This window comes from Elgaria multicarinata, chromosome 1, assembly GCF_023053635.1.
Source record: "Elgaria multicarinata webbii isolate HBS135686 ecotype San Diego chromosome 1, rElgMul1.1.pri, whole genome shotgun sequence".
Lineage (NCBI taxonomy): Eukaryota > Metazoa > Chordata > Lepidosauria > Squamata > Anguidae > Elgaria > Elgaria multicarinata.
In genome coordinates, this window is record NC_086171.1 from 193,684,597 (window position 1) to 193,708,598 (window position 24,002).

A 24,002-nucleotide genomic window follows, 5' to 3' on the forward strand; every position below is an offset into this window, starting at 1 on the left:
CATAGCAGAGAAGACTGTGCTCAGCCTGCAGCCCATATGCTAACTGTTGATGGGCAAATTCAAGGCCCCTGCTGCTCTTCCTTCATGCAGTTCTTTATCTTTAAAACGAAATTGGACCAGGCACCTCTTCAAATAAAGGATGCCTTTAAATAGAGTACTATCCTCTGAAAGCCTTCCAAATAGAGAGCTTCTTCTATGAAGTAGAACACATGGCCACATTACATCATCAATCAACAATGGTTCTCTGCTTGAGTTCAGAGGCACTCTTTTTTTACTAGTGTAATGCCCATGTCACTATGAGTGCTAGTAGCTAGTAGCATCTGGGTAGCGCTGGGAGCTAAGAAAATCCCACCCATTGGGATGCCACAGAGGAGCTGGACTTTTTAAGTCGTTGTACCAGCAGATGATGCGGGTGATGTGCTCCCGACTCCATGGAAAAAGAAGAAGCTTGGCTCAGCCCATCCTGTTCTGTGCTAGCTCCATGCACCTTCTGAGTCCAGGCTGGAGCAGAGTGAGGAGAAGGTGGCACCTTTGTGGGGGCTGCTGTTTCCTAGCCTGCACACTTGCCTTTGGCAAGGCATTATTATCAATATTGTTCTTAAGAAGAATTACTATAATATTTTTAAATTGTTTTAGCCTGGCTGGAAAGAAATAGAGATGCTTGGAGAAGGGAACTGGAGAAGCAGCAATAATCGGGTGCTGAAGATCCCAACCCTACAAGGAAAAGGGTATGTGGGGGGGCTCTCTTTTCTTGGGCAGAAAAAGACAGTTGGGTATGGGTGCCAGGGTGCCCTCTGAGAAATAGAGGGGGAAAGAGGAGGCCCATTCTTGGGGGAGGGGGGTCATTTAAAGATAGGAAGATGAAAACATTAGGGCATGGGGGGCTTGCTATACATTCCAATGGGCATTATTGCCATTTATTCCTTTTTCTATGGGGCGGAGGGGAGGGGACAGAGGAGGGCTTGGAGGGTTTCCATGGCAACCATGGCCCTTTTTCTCTCATCTCCAGGAGCCCGCATTTGCCTTTATCTGAGTAAGGCAACAGCCCCACCACATAATTCACCGGCATTCTCTTGCCTCCGCGTCCTCCTTCTTCTTGTTCTTCATCTTGTTTTTCTCTGTTTTATTTATTTTTGTATCAATACTACTACTACTACTACTACTAATATATTTCTTACCCGCCTCTCCACTTGGATCGAAGTGGGGAACAACAATGAACATAAAACACATTAAAACTGATTAAAAACATAGCATACATGATTAAAACATCCTTAAAACATCCTAAAAGCATTCTAAAAACATTCTAAAATTTCGCTGGGTAAGCCTCCCAGAATAGATCAGGGTTAACAAAGTTTTCCCTTGTTAACTTCTGGTCAGAGGAACCTCGCGTGCTAGGTTTGGCCTCCTCTTTCTGCAGTCTATGGGAGATCAGATTAATCAACTGCTTTAGAATCCCACCATCTGATCAGGCCCCCAACTCTGATCAACCCCAAGAATCTAGTTCTTCCATTTTCTCCGCTCTGAGATTCACCACTCTCATAAACAACTGAAAGCCAACCAAGCCATCCAGCCCCACTTTGGATCTATATAAGGAAGTGTAAATACTATGAAGATCCTTGGTGAGGAATGCTTACAGGCCACATTTAACAAGCCCCTACTTCCTCCGGCCTTTTTGCCCCATCCCACAGGCTTTAAGAAGACCTCCACGTGTCACACATAATCCCAATGCAAATCCGTGGAATGTACAGAACACCGATTTCCTCCCCACCCATTGATCCAATGTAAATACACACAGCAGGGTTATTTCATGCCTGTTGAAAAGGCTGAGACAGCATTTTAAAACAAGCTAAATTTGTCGCGATCTGACTCATATACTGAAGTATGTTCGCACTGATAGGACTTGGGGACTTTCTGAAGCGCTGCCCTCTCTCAAGCATCACTACTTATTAACATTAAGAAATGTATTTTCACAAGATGTCCAGGCCCTAAACTCATGAAGGCATCTTTGCACACCTGTCTTGTGTGCATTGTACCTAACTTATCCCCAACCTAGGGCCTGTCTGTCTGAGGCTCAAAAGCAATTCAAATCCATGCAATGTTGCTGGCTCACAAGGTTTTGCTAGTTCTGCCTTTGAGAGTCTGCATTCCCCTTAAAGCTGGGCTCAGCAACATGTGGCCTTCCAGATGTTGTTGAGCTGCAAATGCCATCATCCCTCACCATTGGCTATGCTAGCTAGGGCTGATAGGAGTTGCAGTCCAACAACATCTGGAGTGTCACAACTTGACCCTGCCCTGGCTTTAAAGAGGAGTCAGTTCTCCTTCCCAAGAAAAAGGGGGGAATCACCCAAACCAGATTCCTGTACTGAAGACTGAGTGAGGAAAGGAAAGGCTTCCTGTTGCTCCTCCACTGTGCGATTTCCTTCAGCAGGAAGAGTGAAATAGGCTGGGCTAAGGCTGTTTAAGGCAGGATACTAAGCTTGTGACATGTGACAGGACGTTTATGTGACCTCTTGTAAAGCTTGAAACAGCCTTTGTACAATGGATGCTCCATGCACAATTGTAATGTGCAGAACAGTTTGCAACAATTGCCATCGATGCCCCAATGAGACTGAACTGGCTATGATTAAATATAGACACACCAATTTCAAGATACCAAAATAACAAAAGCAAAAACAACTTGCCCACATTCACATTGCCTTTAATAGGCATAACCAATAACACAGGAATAATGCTGGTGGTGGCTCTTTGAATAGTCTCTGAACTTACATGCTACATGTTCATCATTTGATGGCTGCAATATGAAATGACGTTTTGCATGTATGAATGGGAAATAACAGATCTAACACCATAGATAGAACTGTGATATTGGATCAGTGCACAATACTTTTCTCATGTTTTCAGCACAAGTCACGGAGCGTTGAATAATCAAGCACAAAACTGCACGTGGTGTATATAGCATGTGTGAATGAGCCTGCAGTGAGCCAGAAGTATCATGTGGTTGGACAGAAGGAACCCTTCAAGCAGAGGCTGCAACACACTTGAGAAAGTGCACCAATAAGATATATTCAGTCAATACAGACTATAATCTATTCTATAACCTTTCACCGTCCTCAAACATCACAAGCAACCAATTTTTTCCCACCCAAACGGGGTGTATGTCACATATGCAGGTATAGAGCGCATGCGTCATGAGCAAAACTAAAACTGTGCTGGGCTAATCCAGGAACACCAGTACAAATCCTTAATGTTGTTACCTTTAAGAGAAGTGGGTATTTGCAAATCCTCTGGATTGGAGTTAGGAGATAACCTTCAAGTGGAATGTCAGTTGTCTTTCTGCCTCCCAAAAGCATGCAGCTCTGCAACAAGAAAAAAACAGGAAGGTTACCCTTGACTCAAAGCTCTTCAAGACACCATGACAATAAATGTGTTTTTATAGAATTGCTTATGCATACAGTCCTATATGAGCTATGAGTGTAGGAGGGGGGGAGAATTATTTCAATGCATGAAGGAAAATGAAGAATTTTATTTATTACATGTATATCCTGCATTTTTGAATTGAGCTCAAGGCAATATGCGTGGGGTTCCCAGAAATTCTCCCATCCAGGAACTGAACCGGTCTAAATCTGCTTCACTTCAGCAAGGCTGCTGTATCATGTGCCTTTCCCACCATAATCCAGTAAATTCTCCACCAAAAAAAACCCCAAACCCAAATTCTTCATCTAGGATTAAAAGAGGCAAATTAGAAGTGTCCAGGTGGCCACATGCATTTTTACCTACAGTTCCACCCCATTCTGATATATAATGGGGAGTGGGGTAGCAGCTACCATTTCCATCCATCTTCCCCAACATGATGCCCTCCAAATGCTTTGGACTATAACTCCCAGCATTCTTGACCTTGGCCATGCTGGCTGTAGTGTATGGGAGCTGGTTCAAAACATCTGGAGGGAAACAGGTTGGGGAACGCTGCTTTACACAAAAGAGAGAAAAACCTGCCCCATCCCCAACTCTACATCACTTGCACTCCATTGTTTTAAACAATAGCCTAATCTACACCAAGCAGGACATTGCACTATGAAAGCAGTATGAAAGCGGTATATAAAAGGCAGGAGCCACACTACTGCTTTATAGCGGTATTGAAGTGCACTGACAACTGTTGGGGCCCACTGACACATACCATATACCGCTTTCATACCATTATATCCTGCTTGGTGCGGCTCCTGCCTTTTATATACCGCTTTCATAGTGCAATATCCTGCTTGGTGTATATTAGCATATACCGTACCCTTCTATAACTGGTCAGGGCTCACAGCAAGCAGGGGAAGGGGGTGACCAATAGAGCCAAGAAGGGAATGGGCAGGAGAATTGACAGCTGCTGTTTCTTCGATCACATTATATGATTTACAGATATTTGACTTCTCCAGTTGTCAACCTAGCAATCTCCGAAGAGAGATGTATTTAAACTGAACATACATTCTGGCTGATGAAGATGTAATATTCAAATCATACACACAAGAATTAGATGTCACGTGTGACTAAAATTCCAATCCTAAACCAGCCTATTCGGAAGTCAACACCATTGAGTACAGTCAACATATGCCTTGGTAGGCCTGCGTTAGGTCACAGCTGCCGTCTCTCAACTCTTCAGGCTGCCAGCTTTGGCTTGTCTGGGGTTCTCACAAGAAGATTTTTCCAGAGCAACGTCTGACACAGCTGCCCAGAAATGCTCAGGTGTTTTGTAGTTCAAACCATTTCACTTCTCAAAATGTCCTTACCAGACATCCATCATAAATTTCTTCTATAGACACAAAGTCTCCTTTGATGCACAGATTCTTCAGACGGACAGTGCTGGCCACTACCTTCGAAAGCTCTGTGTCTAATTTTCCAGGGCTCCTGTGTGAATCATGTTCCATTCTTGTCCCCTTGTTGTTTCCACCTACTCTCTTGTTGGCCTTTGAATCCCCCCCGCCCCGGGCCACTTTTTTAAATTGCGTCTTTTCCAGAACCAAAATATTCCCACATTTTCCAAGGCAGGTCTCTCCTTCAGCCACTGGGAGAGCAGCAGGGCCAACTCCACTCACACAAATAGCTCTTTATTTTCTAATTTGACCTCATTAGATGGTGACATTATTATGCCAGGCAGGACTGGGGGATGGGCATGGGCAGAAGGAGGAGCAGAATGATGTAAGGAAACGCCAACCCGCAAATGCAGACTCCCCCACCCCTGCCCACTACTGCTTAAAAAAAAAATCTTTTTTTTTGGAGAAACAAAACGACACCACAGTCTATACTCCTTCCTGCCCAGTGGAATGATGAGGTGATGAGGCTGAAGAGTTTTATTTCAACCAGTCCAATTAGCGAGTGCACAGAACATTCTGGAAATAACGGCTGCACTCAAATTTCCTCTCAAGAATTCAACAGAGATGCTTTTTAAACAAACAAACAAAATAAACCAAGGAGAAAAGGCTCCAATGGAGAAACGAGAGCTTATTGGTAGAGCACACACTTGGCATGCAAAAAAATAAATAAAAAATCCCTGGCATCTACAGGTAGGAAAAACAGACCCCTGTATGAAATCTGGGAAAGCCACCACCAGACAATCCTGAGCTAGATGGATTATTGTACTGACCCAGTATAAGGGTGTTAGGGCATAGTCTGAAGGCATGTAAGTTTATACTGTATTATACTTTTTATACTGTATTTTGTATTTGTGTTTTTAACCTGTTCGTTGTTTTATTATGGTTTTAATTTTTGTGAACCACCTAGAGAGCTTCGGCTATTGGGCGGTATAAAAATGTAATAAATAAATAAATAAGGTAGCCACCTTTCTGAAGCTAAGCAGGTCTGGGTCTGGTCAGTGCTTGGAGGGGAGAACTGCATGAGTTCCTTGAGTTCCATAACGGAAGAAAGGTAGGATATAAATGTAATAAATAAGTAAAATAAATAAATACATAATGAATAAGGCAACTTTTTTTGTTCATAGGGATGTACAAACATCATACTGCAGTGAGGTAGTAACAGAGATGGGTCTGGATGAAAGAAAGAGCTACAGCCAAACTAATAGGTGACAACTAGTAAGGGGGAAGGAACTGTAATAACTCAGTGGCAAAGCACCTGCTTTGCATGCAAAGGCCCCAGGTTCAATCTCTGACATCCCTTTCTCAAGCCCTGCAGAGCTGCTGCCAGTCAGTGCAGACACCAGTGGGCTAGATGGACCAATGATCTAACTCAATATAAGATAGGTTAGATGTTGAAATGATAAGATAAGATGTTGAAATGTAATGGACAGAGCAGTGCTATGGCAGCAGGGGAGGGGGAATTAATGGTGGAAGAAGCTCCAAAGTGCTGCTGGGCACAAGGAAGTGGCATTTAGTTTAACCATTTTTTGCTGACCTGGCCAAATATGCTGATGTAGCTGTTGCTCCTTGTTTGGGGCACGTACATCGGATCCAAAGCCTCCCCGATCCACCCCCAATGTGCCTTTTTTCAGCCCTACCATGATCAGAAGCTTTCCACTGCCCGAATGATGAGGCTTCCAATGGTGGGCCTCCTCCACTGCCCCCATGGAGGGAGGTCCGCCATATCCTATGACCTCTGCAGGACCACAGGAATGGGTCCTTAATCTATTTAACACAATCTATGTCTGAATCACTTTGCAGCAAAGCACCTGAAAAACAAAGCAACACTCGGTACATTCCATGTGCTCTATTGCAGAGTGTTACTTTGCTTATATGCTTTGCTTTACCAGGAGAGCTGACAAACAGCATATACAAAACGCTTTGGGTCTTTAAAATTATATTTTCATGTACCTTAGAGGTATTCTCCTTTATTTTTTTCCTTAATTTTAAACCAGTCACAATGACACTAGGATTAGTGTCATGTCACAGAAGAGGCATTTGAGTGAGTTGTGCAAGTGTGCGTCTCAGGGCCCAGCACCTATTCTAGACGGGAAAACAATTAAAAAGATGTAGCTGCTAGATAGGGGTTTTAAGTAATGTTTGCTTTGGCCCTTACAGTCAACTTTGCTGTTATTTGCACATAAGACATGCAGCTTTGTTAAACTCATAGCAATTTACTACCAGGAACTCTTCTGCCCAGTCTCAGTGCTATCACACAAAAACTGCACAATAAAGTCTAGAAGAAGTGAGACATTTTGGCAGGTCTATTGATCAGAAACAAGAAGTAGCTTCTTAAGAAATAGGAACTGAAGAAGGTGGAGAGAAGGCACCAATATGGGAAGCAAAGAGAAGAGGAAACCTCATAGAGTCAACAGCAAACAATTAAGACCCAACAAAGGTTTCTTCCTCACAGACAACTGAACTAGTCTTACCTATTTTCATTATTTATATCCAAGCTTCCTTCAATAGGATTCAAGGTAGTTCCCAATCAGGCACCAACCAGACCTACACCCACTTAGGTTCAAGCAAGGTCATTGCACCAATATACCAAGGGTAGGCAACTGAGTGCCTTCCAGTTGTGTTGGACTACAACTCCCATCACCCCTGACCATTGGTCATGGTCATTGAGGCTAATGGGAGTTGTAGTCTAAAACGAAGTTGACTTCTTCTGCTTTAGACCATAGTTGCAACTGATTTATTTTCTGCCATGGACTGGAGGGGTTGGCAAGAAGAAAATTGGAAAAAAACACTGAAGGGGAAAGAATAATAAGCCTAAGGATGTTGGAAGAATGTGGTTGGAGTTTGGGCCTTGACAAGCTTTCATCAGCTCAACACCCCTGGACTTTTGCTCGTCTTCTGCTAGTTGGTCCAACTCAATCCACAGCAAGTCAGGCCAGCTAGTCAATTTTCCCTATTTTTTTAAAAAAATTCAGAAATGGACATTTATGCAAATCTCCATTGCAATTTGCACAAATTACACAAATCGCTGTTGCAGTTTGCAAAAAATATATACAAATTGCAGCAGCAATTTGCACAAATTATGTTAATCATAGCTGCAATTTGCACAAATGTCTATTTCCACAATTATTATTTTTTAAAAAAATATATAGAAAAAGTTCTCAGATTTTAGGGAAAGCCCATAGCAGACACATCACATTACTGCAGTGAGCCCAAAGAAAGATTGAACCTCCCTTCCCCACTGGTAGTCTTCCACTGCAGATTGTGGCATTCATAGCATCATCATCATCATCATCATCATCATCATTATTTTAATGTGGGGGGAAACTATGCACAACTGGGCGTCTTGTGTAGCTTGTCCAAAAAAGTAAAGGGCTTACCAACAGGAATGCTCTCACAGGTGGGATCTTGTTCAACTCCATCAAGAGCCTGAGTGCTTTTTCGTGGTTGCTGCAATATTCCTCATATACAAAGAACTTGTCTTTCTGCAAGAAGAGAGAGAGAGAAGCGTCTATGTAAATGAAAGACATTCCATCGATATTCTTTTTTTCTTCTTCTTCTCATTTTACTACAAATTAATTTTCCATTGAACAAATACAGATTACATGCACAGGAAATGATGGGATATGCTTTGCGTTGCCGCACAACCATGTCTCATCTGCTGTGACTGAAGGTCACATCATCTTCCATCAAGGCTTCCGATGGTACCTTTCCCTGGAAAACATTTCAATCAAGTGATACTGAATATAGGAAGGATTAAAGACACTGTAGCTATATTAGGGCCAAACTACATGTAATATTAAGTGGTTTGCACATGCAACGTTAGAGAGAGGGGAGGTTCTATGGATTGGACAAATAGCCACTTCGGGACCCCGTTCTAAACTTGTTCATTTAGGAAACAGGATATTGCCATTAAATTATCTGCCATATCTCCGTAACATTTTAAGCACCAGTTACAAAATCAAAACCCTTATACTTTTGTAGAGAGCTTTACAAAAGCTATGGGGAGGTATATAAATAGTAGTAGTAGTAGTAGTAGTAGTAGTGGTAATAATAATAATAATAATAATAATAATAATAATAATAATAATAATAATAATAATAATATGCTAATTGGCCTGAAGAGCTTCCAAAATCAAGTGCACAAGGAAAGGACTCCATACAATGTTAGGACCCCAATATGGAACATGACAGAGATAGAGGGGAATTTAACCGTTTCCCTCCCCCACGCACAATAGTCTCAATGAAAATTGCACCTCACCCATACTGCCGTTTATCCCAGGAAAAAGGAAACAATATATGGGCACCAATAGCACTCCTCCCCTGCCCCCCACCTGCCCTGCCATCCCCCTGGGCAAAGTTCAACTTCAGATGGATGATTTTCATCAGGCACAGCAATGAAAGGGTAATGCCCTCTTCTGCCTCTACCATGGCCCTGATCCAGATTCCCACACACACATTTTTTAAGATTCACAAGTATAAATTACACATTGAATATAACCTATGATTTGTGCCTGAGTAGGGCACTGCGTTCAGTTGTAAATGGATGTATGGACTGACATGTGGAGCCCTGCGGTTTACAGGAGCTAGCTGCAGCTTCACAATACTGCCTGGAGGATTCATGATGGAGTTTTCACCTAGGAGAAAATGTGGGTTTATAAGATCCATTTGCAGGATTCCTTTGAAAGGGAAGAAGGGAAGGTAGTTTAAATGTTTTGGGTTCTCTGCAGTCTGCTTCAGGCATCTCCCAGACATGCAACCCTCCACTTTTATGAGTTAAACCCTTGAAGGGTTTTTTCCTTAAGGGTGATGCCGCCAGTGCTATCATGAGGCCCAAATGCAGCCATTTAGTAAAGGAACAAAACCAAAGAGTTACACAAAAGATAATCACAGTATGGGAAAAGGGTAGGAAAAACTATATCTGTAAGCGGGGGGAAACAATTCTTATTAGGCTGGGAGAGATCCACATATTTATTTTTATTTATTTATTTATTTATTTATTTATTTATTTTTGTTATTTATTACATTTGTATACTGCCCAATAGCCAAAGCTCTCATATTCGGTCACATCCTCACAAAGGCATGTACATTCTGGACACTGCTCAGTTTAAAACAAGGCTTGTCTCTTTGGTGGTGGGAAGAGAAACAAAAAATAAAGTTGTGGCTGCATGCTGGTTTCTCTCTCTCTCTCACACACACACACACAAACACACAAACACTTTCTCTCACGCACACTCATGATATCATGGGGCCCTGCTGATGTTTGTGATATGTGCATGCACAAACATACAAGCCTCCTACTTTCTAGCTGAAATCAATTCTTCCTACTTACAAACATCAAAAAGCAGCTGCTAGTAGCATTTTTGTATTTTCTATGTCACAAATCAAGTTGGATAGCAGAATTCTTTCCCACTGAATAAAGATCAGAGATACTAAGTCTGCTTCAAAACATAGTCATCTGCAGAATGCCACAGAAAATCTTCTAGAGAAGCAGTAAAACTATTTCCATGCCAGAATCAATCAGACAAGGAATATTAAATCCTGTCATGGCTGACTGAGATAGCAGTCTTGCCAGGTGTATTTCAGCATGAAATAGAAAAATCAAGAGGTTGTCCCAGGTACTATATCTATTTAGCTCTGCATCATCAGTGCCTGATCCATACCTTTTTCATACATTCATGCATTTAAATACAACTTGGTATATTGCAAGTGGCATATGACTAATTGCTTGGATTCTGAGTTTTAGGGGGCAAATCTGTTTCTTTTCAATTAATGACTAAAGATAGAGCAAGTGCAATTCAGTGGATAATTGAATGGGAGCAAGACCTGGGTTCAAAATCTCATCTCTACCAGATTCATTGTGTGGCTTCAGGCAAATATGCTGTGGCTCAGCCTCAATAACAATGATGTACCTAAGAAGGTTGTTAGGGGGGCAAACACAATAAAAACTGCAAGGCATTGTATGCCTCCCATCATAATAATTAGCAACAACAGTCATAAACACACAACAGTCATAAACAATCCAGCAAGACCAGAAGGAATTTGAGCTATCAAACTATACAAGTATGAAAACCCATTGATCATACACAACAGTCTCCCATGATTACGTGTAGAAGAAGTTCTCTAAATCTGGATAATCTTCAGATGCCACTAGATGTCTCTAAAGAATATCTTAAAACTGTAACAGGGATAGAGTTCTTTTTCTCAGTTGCCAAAGCTCTTAGCACCAAACAGCTGGGTCTACTTTCCATTTGAATGTCACACCATGCTTCAAAGCAATGCTATGTCAGGCTCATTGTATGCGAAGTTGAAATGGCTGCAAGAAGGGGCATCACCAGTGGTCCTTGCAATGGTGTTGGGTCTCTGGCAAATGCATGAAGATGCTGGCTACTGATGCCAGCCCTGAGTTCAGCAATAAAGACCCATCCACTCCAGCCTTCCCCAACCTTCTCTCAGCCAGCAAGGGATCCTGGGAGTTGTGTCTAACACATCTGAAGGGCCCTAGGTTGATCTAGTCCAACATTCTGCTTCCAGCACTAGCCAGCCAACAAGGCGGCCATGAAGGGAACCACTTTGCCCCCAGCAGGTATGTCGTCCCTGAACTTGGAGTTTCCATTCAGCCAGCATGGCTAAGAGCCACCCGTAGGCAATGTGCCCAAAGAAAAATGTGTCTATTCTCCTTTTAAAGTCAGTGACCAACATGGCCACATCTTGTGGCAGCAAATCTCATCTGTTAATTCCATGTTGCCCAATGCTGTATTTTCTTTGTGCCTGTCCTGAATTTATTGGAGGGTGCTGAGAAGGAGAGCAGGGCCAGTCCATCAGTCCTGCTGAAAGAACTGAACTCATTCCCTCTTCCCTACCTGTTCCTTTTTCCTTGTGCGTGGTGTCTTTTTAGATTGTAAAATCTTGTTTAATCAATTATATGAAAGCCGTGCTGGGAGCCCTTTTGGTGGAAGAGCAGCATAGAAATACTTCAAACAAACAAACACAGCCAATCAATTTCATTATAAGAACATAATGAAACTTTGTGAACCGTGAATATCCTTCCTCTTTCCATGTGGAAGGAATCGGCTGTCTCCAAAGAAACGGACAGGATTCAAAGGGAGTACAATCTGGAGGCTACTTAAAGGGTGGCTTTCACTGTCCCTAAAGACTCTGTTTGCTGTAATCTAATTATATATTTGTTTTGACTTTTCATTTATCATTACATATATCTCCATTCAAACACAACAATAGTGGCAAATAAAGCGGCAGCCACAAAGAGAGTTATGGAAACCAGCTGGCCCGTGGGTTTTATCCTCTACTATGCCGCACATCTGGAATTGCAGCTGCTTCAGTTTCAGGCAATTTTGAGCAAAAGCTTGGAAAACTGTGAAGACGAAAGTTCCTGGCTACCAGATGCAGGAAATTGTATGGCTGGGGGTGTGATGCAACAGAATAGGACAGATTTTGTTCTTTCACTTAAAAGAATGCATTATGGAGAATGGGGAAGGATCATAGATCAGATTTAAGAATCCCTGCATGGCTGGAGACTGATGGTTTTGAATCCTTTTTTGGAGGTGGGGGGGGGGGGGGACTGAATAGTAAAAAAAAAAAAGTACAACAAGGCTCCCCAAAGGATTCAATCAAAATTAAGCACCTCCATCCATACCAGCCTGCCTGTACATTAAGACCATCAGAGGACACCTTTTTCCATCAGATGACACACCTCCCACTCTGCATTTAAATGAGATGGGCACTTTCGCCCTTCTATTAGAGGCTTCAGGGAGGAGGAGGGAAGGAGGCTGGGGTGGCCATAGGATATGTCCTATGGCTACTGCCCCAGTTTCCTCTCCTCCCCACTCCAGGAATGCCCCCTTTTTCCCCTATCCGTGCTGTTTTCCGAGCATGGACAAGTAGCCAGTGCGATTCTCTCCACGCCAGCTACGAAGGGTGGATGGGGAGCATGATTTTCTGGCTCTGAGGTCAGAATGCTACCAAGCCAGTTTCTTTCATATCTTATCCATTAGCATCTTTCCAGCTAAGAAGAGCTTACACTGGGGCAACTGGACCCAACGTTGATTTGTCAATTGCAGCTCTATGACTTTGGCCACATTTTTAGAGGTTATATTTAGATCATAACATCTCCTGGCAAAACTCAGTTCAATATACTCAATAATTATAGACACGCCAGAGGGGTTTCATCAAGACTTACCCAGCTGCCCTTCATACATAAGACCCACAAGTATGAAAGCAATGCTTTTCAATTACCTAGTGCCTGAAGTGTTTAATTTCCTTTCTGGGTGACATTGAGGTTTCTTCGCTGGGTGAGGAAATGATCAGTTCCATAATTACAGATGCTACCCCTGGAAAATTGAGCCTACACTTATCAAGTGTATTACAGTCGCCAACAGCAACTGTCTAAAAACAGAATCTTTCTTACTCAGCAAACTGTCTCCCTATGTTCCTGTGTAGCTTAGGACCACTTTGCATGTTACCACATCACCAAACATCCTGGGGAAATTATTGCATTACACATGAGCAGATCCTACTTGCATGCAAAAATATGTATGTGCAATCTTAGGAACATGTGAAGTTATTAACTTCAGTAGCTATGGCCTCGCCCCCTGATCAGGCAGGGTCACACCCCTTTGCTGTCACTTGGCCTTCAGAGAGGGGGGGATCACCCAGCCCACCACCACAACCCACGGCCTAGTGCCTGAACATTGGATGTATATGCAGAAATGTACACATCACACATGGCAATCTAGTGCCTGCAGTATGAACTCCTACCTGGTGGTGCATTCCATGTCAACATTTGACATCAGTACTCTGAACGGGATGATGCTAAGATTAAATATAAGGTTTCATTGCCTGTCCTTTTAAACTCTTTGATAGCACTGAATTAGAATTAAGGTTTCTATTACAGCAACACTATTACAGGACCCGGGAATGTCCCACACAACATCAGGAGTTCTTTCACCTGCTCCTCTTCCAATGTGACAGATGCTATCATTTGCCAGCAGTGTCCTTCTGCATTCTACATAGGACAAACGGAAGTCACTATGCAAAAGAATAAATGGCCACAATGCACAACGAAAGTGTATCCTGAGAGCCCTTATAGCTGCAAAGAGACTTATACGGCAAACTTAGGCCTCACCTAGACCTAGCAGTCTAGCAGGACAGAGGGGTGAAGATCTCACGATATTATTATTGCAAGATCTCCCCCTCTGTTTACACGCGGTGGCGACCTCGGAGGGAGAGGACGTCGCGGCTGCCATTTAAAAAAAAAATTCTTAAAGCGGAAGAGCGCACAAACGCTCATGCACAGAAAGGTAGGGTTTTTATATATAAACTTAATTTTCCCCCTCCCCCCACCCCACCCCCGAAGGCAGGTCCCGGCTCCTCACAAGGAACTGGGACAACCTGCGATGTCCACCAACACGTTCCGCGGTCTCGGGATCATCCAGAGGCCGTGGAAAAAGCGGGCTCAATGGCAAGGGTGAGATCCTGGTGTAAGGGACCCCTGTGCATCATGTGGACATATAGGTGGATCCTGGGGATTGCCCCGGGATTTGGCCCCATCTAGCTAAGGCCTTGGAAGAATAAACATCCATCACCTATCATTCAATGGTCTGAGGTTCTTACTTCTCTCTCTACATTTGAATGTGTATCCTGCAGTTGTCCTTTTCATTTGGATACCTATTCCGATACATGAGCTGCTTATATATGTGAGTATTGGATTTCTGCTAATGTTATTGTGAGTTGACACTGTTTCTGTTTGTTATTTTATATGTTATATTTGCAAATAAAAAGTAGGGAGGGGAGAATAAATGGGCACAGATCAGACATCAGAATATTTTTTAAAATCCAAAAAACTGTGGAGGAACATTTTCACCTCCCAGGACACTGTGTCACTGACTTTAAGGAGACCATTCTGGAGCAAAGAAACTTCAAAGGGAGATTGTATCAAGAGGCTCAGTTCTAACTCCTACGTTTGAAATAATGGTTTGCTTTTTTAAATCACACTACATGTGTTAATTGGCTTTCCCTGGGGTAGGCAACTTCAAGGGGGCATTTTTGAATCCGAGAGCCAGTGTGGTGAAGTGGCTGAAGTGTTGGACTGGGAGTCGGGAGATCTGGGTTCTAGTCCCCACTCGGCCATAGAAACCCACTGGGTGACTTTGGGGCAGTCACAGACTCTCAGCCCAACCTACCTCATACCATTGTTGTTGTTGTGAGGATAAAATGGAGAGGAGAAGGATTATGTATGCCATTCAGGTGCCTCATGAAACCATTAGCTCCGGCTATTGGGCGGTATAGAAATGTAATAATAAATAAATAATAAATTTTTCACAAAGGGAAACAAAAACAAAACTCAAAGAAAAACATATAAAGAAATGCTGTTACAAGAGAAAAGTGAAGAACTCCTGGAACATTCAGGTTTAGCTATCCCTGACATGGTTTACAATATTTCACAGCTGCAACCACTTTTTTTCCATCTCACACTTAACTTCCATGCAAGATGTACAATGACCAGGCTTTATCACAAACCTTTGGAGGGTTGGGGGAGCTTAAGATGTAAAGGTGGGAGAAGCATGTTACCAAAAAAATAATTATTATTCCAAGAATACATTTTGATTTATCATACTCACAAATTTTAAGAAAACATCTCCCAGTTCATGATGAGACTGAGGCTCCGGTTGTAAACAATATTCCAGGGCAGTCAGGAAGTCCTTGTGAACTTCAAGTATATCTTCTATGTTGGAAAATAAAATCTGTAATGGAAAGAAATCTCCAGTAATAACTGTTAATTAAAACCATGCAGGCCCTTAAAATACTATTTTGATCCATCCATCCGAAACATCCATATTGAATTTCACTCTATTATGTTTTATTTCATAATAATACATACAGGCTGAATTGAGGTATTGTACTAATCCACAGTTAAGGAAGCTATTTAACCATGGTTTGGCATGATGTCTGTATTCACAAGCTATGGTTGGTGATTACCAGCAAACAAGAATCAAAAAGAATGCCCTGAAAATCATCATTAGTGTAACCATGGCTCATTGTGATATCTGTATTGACAAAGTATGGTTATTGCCTTTGCTCATCTCTGAACCATGTTTTTGCTTGTACATTCAGATGGTCAATCCACAATTTGGGTTCTAAACTAAGTTTCACGCAAACCACAGGCATTTGCTGGGTCTTGGCCTAACAAAACCATTTTATTAAGATTATTTAGATGAGATTATTTGCCTCCTTTGAAACTTAAATATATATATATAATTTAGCATATGCAGATTCTATTCAGATTTGTGTCCTATGGACCTAGTCCCTGGGTCATTAAAATGCCTAGCAATGTCTCTGGCGCAAAACATGCGGTGTCTGAACTGAACCACACTGAAGAACAAGTCAGGCTTGTTACAGATGGGAGCTAAATCTCAGTAACTGCCCCACTTATCCCCAGCCTTAGAAAAATCACCACCTTTAGAATTATGAACAGAACAGGTGAAAAAGGGAGAAAGCAAAACATTTGAGAAGAGGAACTACACACACCAAAAGGAAAGGGAGAAAAGCAAAGGAAGAGAAAGAAAGGTGACTGGTAATAAAAGGATGTATATGTAATTGCAGGCCATGATCTGTTATTTTAGCTGATGCCATGATTTATTATGATTGGTTTATGTTTTTAAGAATTCCTCTTAAGCTGCCATGAGTGCCATTTATAGCAGAAAAGCAGCATACACATTATTTAAGTAAAAATATAGTAAATTAGCAACAAGGTTGACGGGCGTAATGGAGAGGGCTTTCTCGGCAGTGACCCCATGTTTGGGGAATGCACTGCCAATTAGAGTGTATCAAGATCCATCACTAAAGGCTTTTAGAAAAGACTTAATCTCTCTCTCTCTCTCTCTCTCTCTATATATATATATATATATTCATTCATTCATTCATTTATTCTGTGGCCATTTTGTAAATGAGGTTCTCTTGAGCTGCTGCTTATCGTAGCTGTAATTATTTATTAGATTTTAGCATTTTTCTGTACTGGATTTTTTTCTTATAATTATCAGCGGATCTAATTTTGAAGTTTGATGTATTTTATTCTAAAAGTTGCCTCGATGTGGTTTTTACCCTTGGATGACTGATAATATTTTAAATAAATGAATAACCGAATACATTTAGTAGTAAGGAATCATTCCACACTCTTTCATGGCCCCGGTTCAGACATCTTGCTGAACTAAATCACAGTTTTGAGCCTCCAAATGTAACAAAGACTAATCATGGCTTAGAGCTCCTTATCTGCTTTTGTTATCTGCACTCTCATCAGTCATCTTTGTAAACTCATAAATTGACTCCCATCTTCATAGTATAGCAACCACTAAAGTAAACTATGGTTTGCCTATTCAGACGTTCCAACAGATCAATTAACAGAAATCATGGTTTACAAATCCACTTCAATCCATGGTCTGATTCTGGTTTGCCAGCCAATCACATACCATTGTTTGCCAATTCAGGCATCACATTAAGATAGGGATGAGTACTTGGTGGCCCTCCATATGTTTGGCCTACAACTCTTAACATCCCTCACCTTCAGCTATGCTAGCTACAGCTGTTGGGAGTCATAAACCAAAAAAACTGGAGAGCTACAAACTGCCCATCCCTGCAGTAAAACATAGTTAAACGCTTCCTTAGCCATGGTTTGGCATGATGTCTGATTTGAGCTACTATCTATTTTAGTGTAATTGCTTGTAACATCTCAGCAAGAGTTGAGCCATGGAGCAGAGGTCAGCTGTGTTAATGGCTTCTGATGGGCTTTAATCATCTGTCTGGCATGCATTGCCCTCTATCTTGTCATCTGCGGTTTGCTTCTTTCCGAAGGTGCTCTTCAATCCAGCCAGCTGTCAAAGCCAGGGATGCTTCTGTGTTTACCAGGGTGGTTTTAATAAGGGGTTAAAGCCTGTTCTTGTTGCCCTGGGGAAACCTCAATTAGTCCTCATTTAAGTAATCTATATTGCACCTGTTGCACGGAAGACTGCAAAGATTTACAACAGGATCCCCCACCCCATCCCCGCTATGTTAGAATACAACTCCCATCACCCTGGTTTACCTTGTACATGCTGCCTGAGAGTGATGGCTGTTGTAGTCCAACACCTCTGGAGGCCACCAGGATGGAGAAGACAGTATTATACTACAGAATGTGTGTGTGTGTGTGTGTTTCACTTTCAAATTCTCAACGGCAGAAGTCTGAGAAATATATTGATTATTGTCTGGGTTCTATCTAGCAAGAGGCCACAAGAAGTGGGGCTACCCTTGAAGACCATCCAGCTTTGGCTATTGGGTGGTATAAAAATGTAGTATATAAATAAAAAATAAACATGCATAGGATTGTGCAGTTAAGCACCGAGCAAGGGATTGTGGATGGGGCCTTGTGAAAAAACGGAGGTAAAGCTGAGGTAAAAGTTCCACCATTATGTTTTGTTTCAATGACTAAAAGAAAGGGTTAACAGTGGAAGAAAATGTATGCCTTTTACGCAAGGCTTGTGCCTGAAGAGAGTGACATTGTAAATGAGGTGTGCTAGTAAATTGGCAGTTACTGTGTTACCTCTGAAAAGGAAATGAAGCCAGGTTTCTGACTTTATATATGGGAAGGGAGGATCAGACTTAGTACCATTTGATTGGAGAATAACTGAACATTCTAAAGATGCCCATTGGTCCTGGGTTTGAACAGAGGTGGGGTGATGGAATGTTAACCACACCAAAGCTGATTGGCTGGAGGCTTCTGACTGGAGCGAATATAAGGAGATGTGGAGGGGCCTCTGGGGGAGTCTGTCTGGAAAGTGTATGATAGGAAAGCTTGCCTGGGGAGTTTTGCCTGAGGAAGAGTTTGCCTGAGAAAAAAATCAGCCATGAAGAAGAGCAGTCACAAGACCGGGTGAGAATATATGAAGCAGAAGCTGAGGACAGCCTGCAAACGAGGAGAGGAAGACTCCTGGAGTAGCCTTCAGAAGAAAGAGCTGAAGCCTAAGTTTTCAACTGGTGGAAGTAGTCTGAAGACAGAGCAGCTGCTGGACCGAAGTTAAGGAGAGGCCTGGTATACAGCCTTAAGGGTTCCAGGAGGAAGTCAAATCCTAACAGAGAGAAGACTGCTTTTCAAGCCCTCATTGCTAGGCATTGAGTTAACTGGGGTGGAGCTTGACATGGGAATTGGTTTACAAGTAGGAAGTAATACCCTCTAATACCTGATTTGTGGTCAAAGTAACCATACAGAAGCTCTGTTTTAAAGTAGTAACAGCAAACTTAATCAATAAGGTTTCTTGTTTATTCTTTTTTTAGTAAAATTCCATATAACTTGCTTTACTTTCTTGGCACCTATGATTTGTGTTGCCTCATGACAACCAGCTACCTTAGATAAAACCGTGTACTTTAAATAAAGGGGTGTAGTTTAATGGTGACAGCAGAAGTGAAGGGACAGATTGCTAAGTGGTTAGAGTTAGCAGTGGAATTGTCTTAGAGAAAGTCTTGCCCTAAGACCATGTTCTCCATAGGCCCTGACAACCCTTATCAAGGATCTATGAGGTTAGGTAGAATCTTGCTTCAACAACCTCATGAGAACTCACACCTTCATTTCTAGAGGGGCCCTTCAACTACCCTTCAGCAAAGAGATAAGCTAGAAATATCATTATGCATCCACAGAGAATCAGAAAGGAGCTTCAGGCATAAACACACTTAATCAGCTGAGAGCAGAAAATGAATTTGGATGCGGTTTTTGATTGTGTGACAGATATATTTAGCACCTTTGGAGACGATAAATTAATTGGAATAAACACAATAGTAATATTACTCATCAGCATCTTTTTATTTGCTGTATCTGCAGGCTAGGAAAAGCTTCACCAGCTGATTTTTTGCTTGTTGCACAGCTGCTAAGGACAGCTGAATGAGCCCTGCAGAGAAAATGTTGACAACCCTATCCGGATCTGATCCTTGAGGAAGTGTTACAAATAACATTCATGAGTCCTCTCTCCTGGAGATGTTGAAAGGCAGTATGAACATAACTGGTTGGAAGCGAATGGAAACATGGACAAATAGTAATATCAGGAGTGGCAATCAGAATGACTCGTGTACCTTTATATCCACCAAAGAATTAGATGTTGAGTAAGGCCATAGCTAGACGGGGCGAAATCCCAGGGCGTCCACATGACGCACAGGGGATCCCGGGATCAGGGAGGGATGATCCCTCCCTTGCCCCAGGATCTCACCCTCCCCTTCAAGCCTGCTTTTTCCACGGTCTCGGGCTGATCCTGAGACCGCGGAACGTGTGTGCGGGCGCCGTGGTTTATCCCAGTTCCTCTCGGTTCCTCGCAAGGAGCTCCTCAGGAGCTCTGTGCCCATCGGGGTGGGGTGGGGGAGTGGGGAGTTAATTTAAAATTTTAAAAAACCTACCTTTTTTGCGCACGAGCGTTCGTGCACTCTTCTTCTTTAAGAAAAAAATGGCAGCCGCAACGTCCTCTCCCTCCGAGGTCATCGAGCATCACGTGTAAACAGAGGGGGAGATCTCGCGATAAAAATATTGCGAGATCTTCACCCCTCCGGCGCGCCTAAGCTCCAGTTCTCCCACTCAGTTTCTCCCATTTCATTTTTCTACTCTCTTTCACCTACTGTAGTGAATAGGACTCCAGGTGTGCTTCATAGCAGGTGTTAGAGGGGATATGTGACAAGACTGGAGGTAAATTGGCAGAACAAGCTTGGAAATACAAGTCTCATAGATTTGTAATGCTCACCACAAATAGGAGATGAGCATTATAACCCCTAGAATTCTTCTCCAGTTCAGATTTTAATCTGAGCCAAAGAAGAATTCAACACTTTCCCCCATTCCATCCACCTTGTCTTACATCCTCACCCACACATCCCTTTAAACTACTGCCTTCACACTTATTTCCTATATTTCCCAGGTCTATTTTTCTGTAGTGCGCTGTGTAGCTTCACACTAGCGACTGAAGAGGAGAGAGACCTCTGTCGCTTCTTTCCTTTCTTTTTGTTTCCAGAGCTATAGCTGCAGCTAGGTTTGTGGGTCATTGGGGAGCAGGTTTGTTGGTTAACAGGGTATGATAAGGATTGGACAATGCTGCATCTTTGATTGGAGGCACAACAGCATCCCAATCTCCCAAGTTTTCTGGAAATAATTTAGCTTAATCCAAGCCTGGGGGTTATCACTAGAAGCCATAAATGCTTTGCCTCCTAAATTATTGGCAGATTTAAAGGTATGGAGAAAGCTACAGCTTGTAACATGGCAACCATAGGTGTATCCTTCCATTGGTCCCAGGGGAAAGAACATTGAAGAGCTGAGGCTAGAACTATCTTGCATGCTCTGAACAGGATTGCTACATTTATTCATTCATTTGTTGGTTGGATAAGGGACCTGTGGCTTCCAGCAACTGTGTAACAGGCAGGAATAAAAAGGTAAAGAATTGCCCATTTTATCTCCATGCACGGAAAAGATTCATCTGTTCATTTCTGCCAAATTCTGTACACATAATGTGGCAATTCTAGCTTTTTGCTCACCAATAGCCTGCTGACAGAATGAATGTAAACCTGACTCTACTGACTCTCATTGGCGTTATTCCAATAATTCACAAAGATATTAGTATTTTGGGTGAATTACCTTGACATTTTCTTCTGTTATGTATTTCTCTGCTTTGTCCACAGCATTTTGTCTAATTCGGTGCAGAAATGCCTATAGGGGAAACACACAAACACAAAAGAGGATTATTATCAAACTGATACTGCTTTAATTTCACTGCTTCTATCTTTAGGGCTTTCCTGAGCATCCAGATACAAATCTAGGGCTTTCTGGCACAAAAAGCAGATCACTTTACACATTCAAAACTATCAAAACACATACCGCCTCATTACTGGGACACCTCGCAGTTTGAGTAAAAAGCATTTATTTAAAGCTACTTGGGTTTTTGCCTGACAAGCATCTTCCTTCAAGAAGGGTTTATGCCATTTATGTTACTTAGATATCTGGTGCCACCAGCACACCAAAGGAAGTCACTGTTTGTTTATTCCCTCAGAGGCTTTCCCTTTCCTCCTGTAAAAATGTGACTGTTTTGACTTGATTAGGGAAGCGAGATGCCTGGATCTCATCACGCAAAGAGATCTGTGTCAAAGGGAGAGAGGACTAAAAGGGGCGACAAAGCACAGTTGGAAAGAGCAGGAACTGAAACATACTGAGGCAAAGACCCAGCCATCACACAGAATCCCAGTTTGCCCACATACTGCAGAGGTGACACGGTGACCCGCAAACAGCCACTGGATTGTACTCTCTCTCCCCCACTTCAACACTTCATATTCAATGGTGTCTTTGTTAAACAGAGTACAGCCACATGTGATTACAGAAATTGCTGGATTAGACCAAGGTCCAATCCAGTTCAACATCCCATTTCCAACTGTAGCCAGCTGCTTCTGTGAAACTCCCAAGTAGTGAAGATGATGACCTTCTCAAGTTTGTTTGTTTTTAACCCCCAACATGGGAGGGGGGGAAATCTCTTCTTTGCTTGTTCATAATTCCTCCAAGGCCTGGTTCACATTCTTTGCATGGGAGTCAACGATGGAAAATCATTTCTTTTACTATACAAACTGCTATACTTCTGCATACCTAATGAGTGCTTCGAATATGTAGGACTTTGGCTGGATTTTGACTCCAAACTGGTAGTCACTGAAATGCCCAAGTTCGGTATTCTTTCTCCATTTACCCTGTCCCACTTCCCTTCCTCTGTTGTTTTCCTGGTATCCAATTTTAAACTGTAAGTTACTTGGGTTAGGGACCTCTTGTACTCTCGTACTCTACAGAACATAAATTGACAAAATATTTCTGCCAGAATTACTTTAACTTTAGTGTTTCTCACTGCATTTTTTCTGTCTGTGTATTTGCTTTTAAGTTACATCTTTCCAAGGGAACCATATATTTAGGGCTGTCTTCAGATATTTCAGCTCCCAATGGTTAATAATGAACCACTGAAATAGCCAAAGGATTTAACCAATATTGACATTCAAGGAACACGTTTTCAATATAAAGAATAAACCCTAAACAGTGTTTGGCAATTATGGGTTTAAAAGCATAATAGAATAAAAAATTACCTACATCTCTCTATAACAAAGGAAAATGAGATATAGCAGGTGAGGCTGATATCAGATAAACTCTTCCTGAGGAAAAACTGCTAGAATCAATCAAAATGTTCCGGACATAAAGGGGGGGGGGGCGAGGGAACAAAGGGGAAATCAGATTTTTCTGTCTGTCATCATTAGCAATTTTCTGTAATTGACTCCTACACAAATAACTTGATCTAGGCTCTAGAGAAACTGTGAACAGGCAAAAGAGAATCGACATCAGAAATATTTTGGGTGCTGCTGCTGTCAATGGAAAACAACAGTTGCAAAAGTCATTTTATTTACAAGTAAATCCAAGTACAACTCTCTGGATTTGGGCACAGGAATATGTATATGTATCACAAACGGCTCCCTCCTTGCATTGCGAATGCATTTGTCTCTCTTGCATTGTAACTTCTTTTCCATACTCCTCTGATAATTTTGCTACCTTTATATTTTGTCTGATGAAGAGAGTGCCATGAAGCTCAAAAGCTTTTGTCTCTCCACCCCAACCTAAGCTGGACCAATTTTAAAAAATTAAATTTTCACCTACTTTATATCACTCATTCTTTTGGAACAACATGACAGCCCACCCCTACTGTTTAAGAAACTCTGGACTTGACCTGTTGTCCCTGTAAGAAGAGCTTAGCTGGATCAGACCTAAAGCCTATCCAGTTCAGCATCCTGTTCCCACAGTAGCCAACTAGATACCTATGGGAAGGCCATAGGTCATGAGTGCAACAGCACTCTCTGCGTTGTGTTCCCCAGCAACGTGTTTAAAAATATATCGCCTCCAATACTAGAGGTGATACATAGCCATCATGACGAATAGCCATTGACAGCCTTTTCCACAAATTTGCTGAATCCAGTCCTCCTGGGGTCCCAATCCATCCCTCTAGGACCAAGAGGGTCATGCCTCCTTTCCCCCATCCATTGCTGTTTTTCTGGCTTTTGTGCATACAAACACACAGTCTCTCTTAAGGTTTAGTTATTGGCAGTAAGAGCTTCAAGCTAAAA

The 24,002-nt window shown here is 42.1% G+C and overlaps 1 protein-coding gene across 2 annotated transcripts in view; it reads right to left on the reverse strand.

The window, feature by feature from the left end:
* Positions 1–24,002, reverse strand: part of PREX1 (phosphatidylinositol-3,4,5-trisphosphate dependent Rac exchange factor 1) — a 259,443-nt gene that overhangs the window by 138,534 nt on the left and 96,907 nt on the right. Inside the window, exons 2-5 of one of the 2 annotated variants that reach the window (XM_063145951.1) lie at positions 21,499–21,570; positions 15,491–15,613; positions 8,234–8,338; positions 3,255–3,356 (exon numbers count right to left, since the gene is read on the reverse strand). In XM_063145951.1, coding sequence (XP_063002021.1) covers positions 3,255–3,356; positions 8,234–8,338; positions 15,491–15,613; positions 21,499–21,570 — 402 coding nt within the window. Of the gene's footprint in view, positions 1–3,254; positions 3,357–8,233; positions 8,339–15,490; positions 15,614–21,498; positions 21,571–24,002 lie in introns of those variants that run through there. The other variant, XM_063145959.1, reaches the window with a different exon arrangement.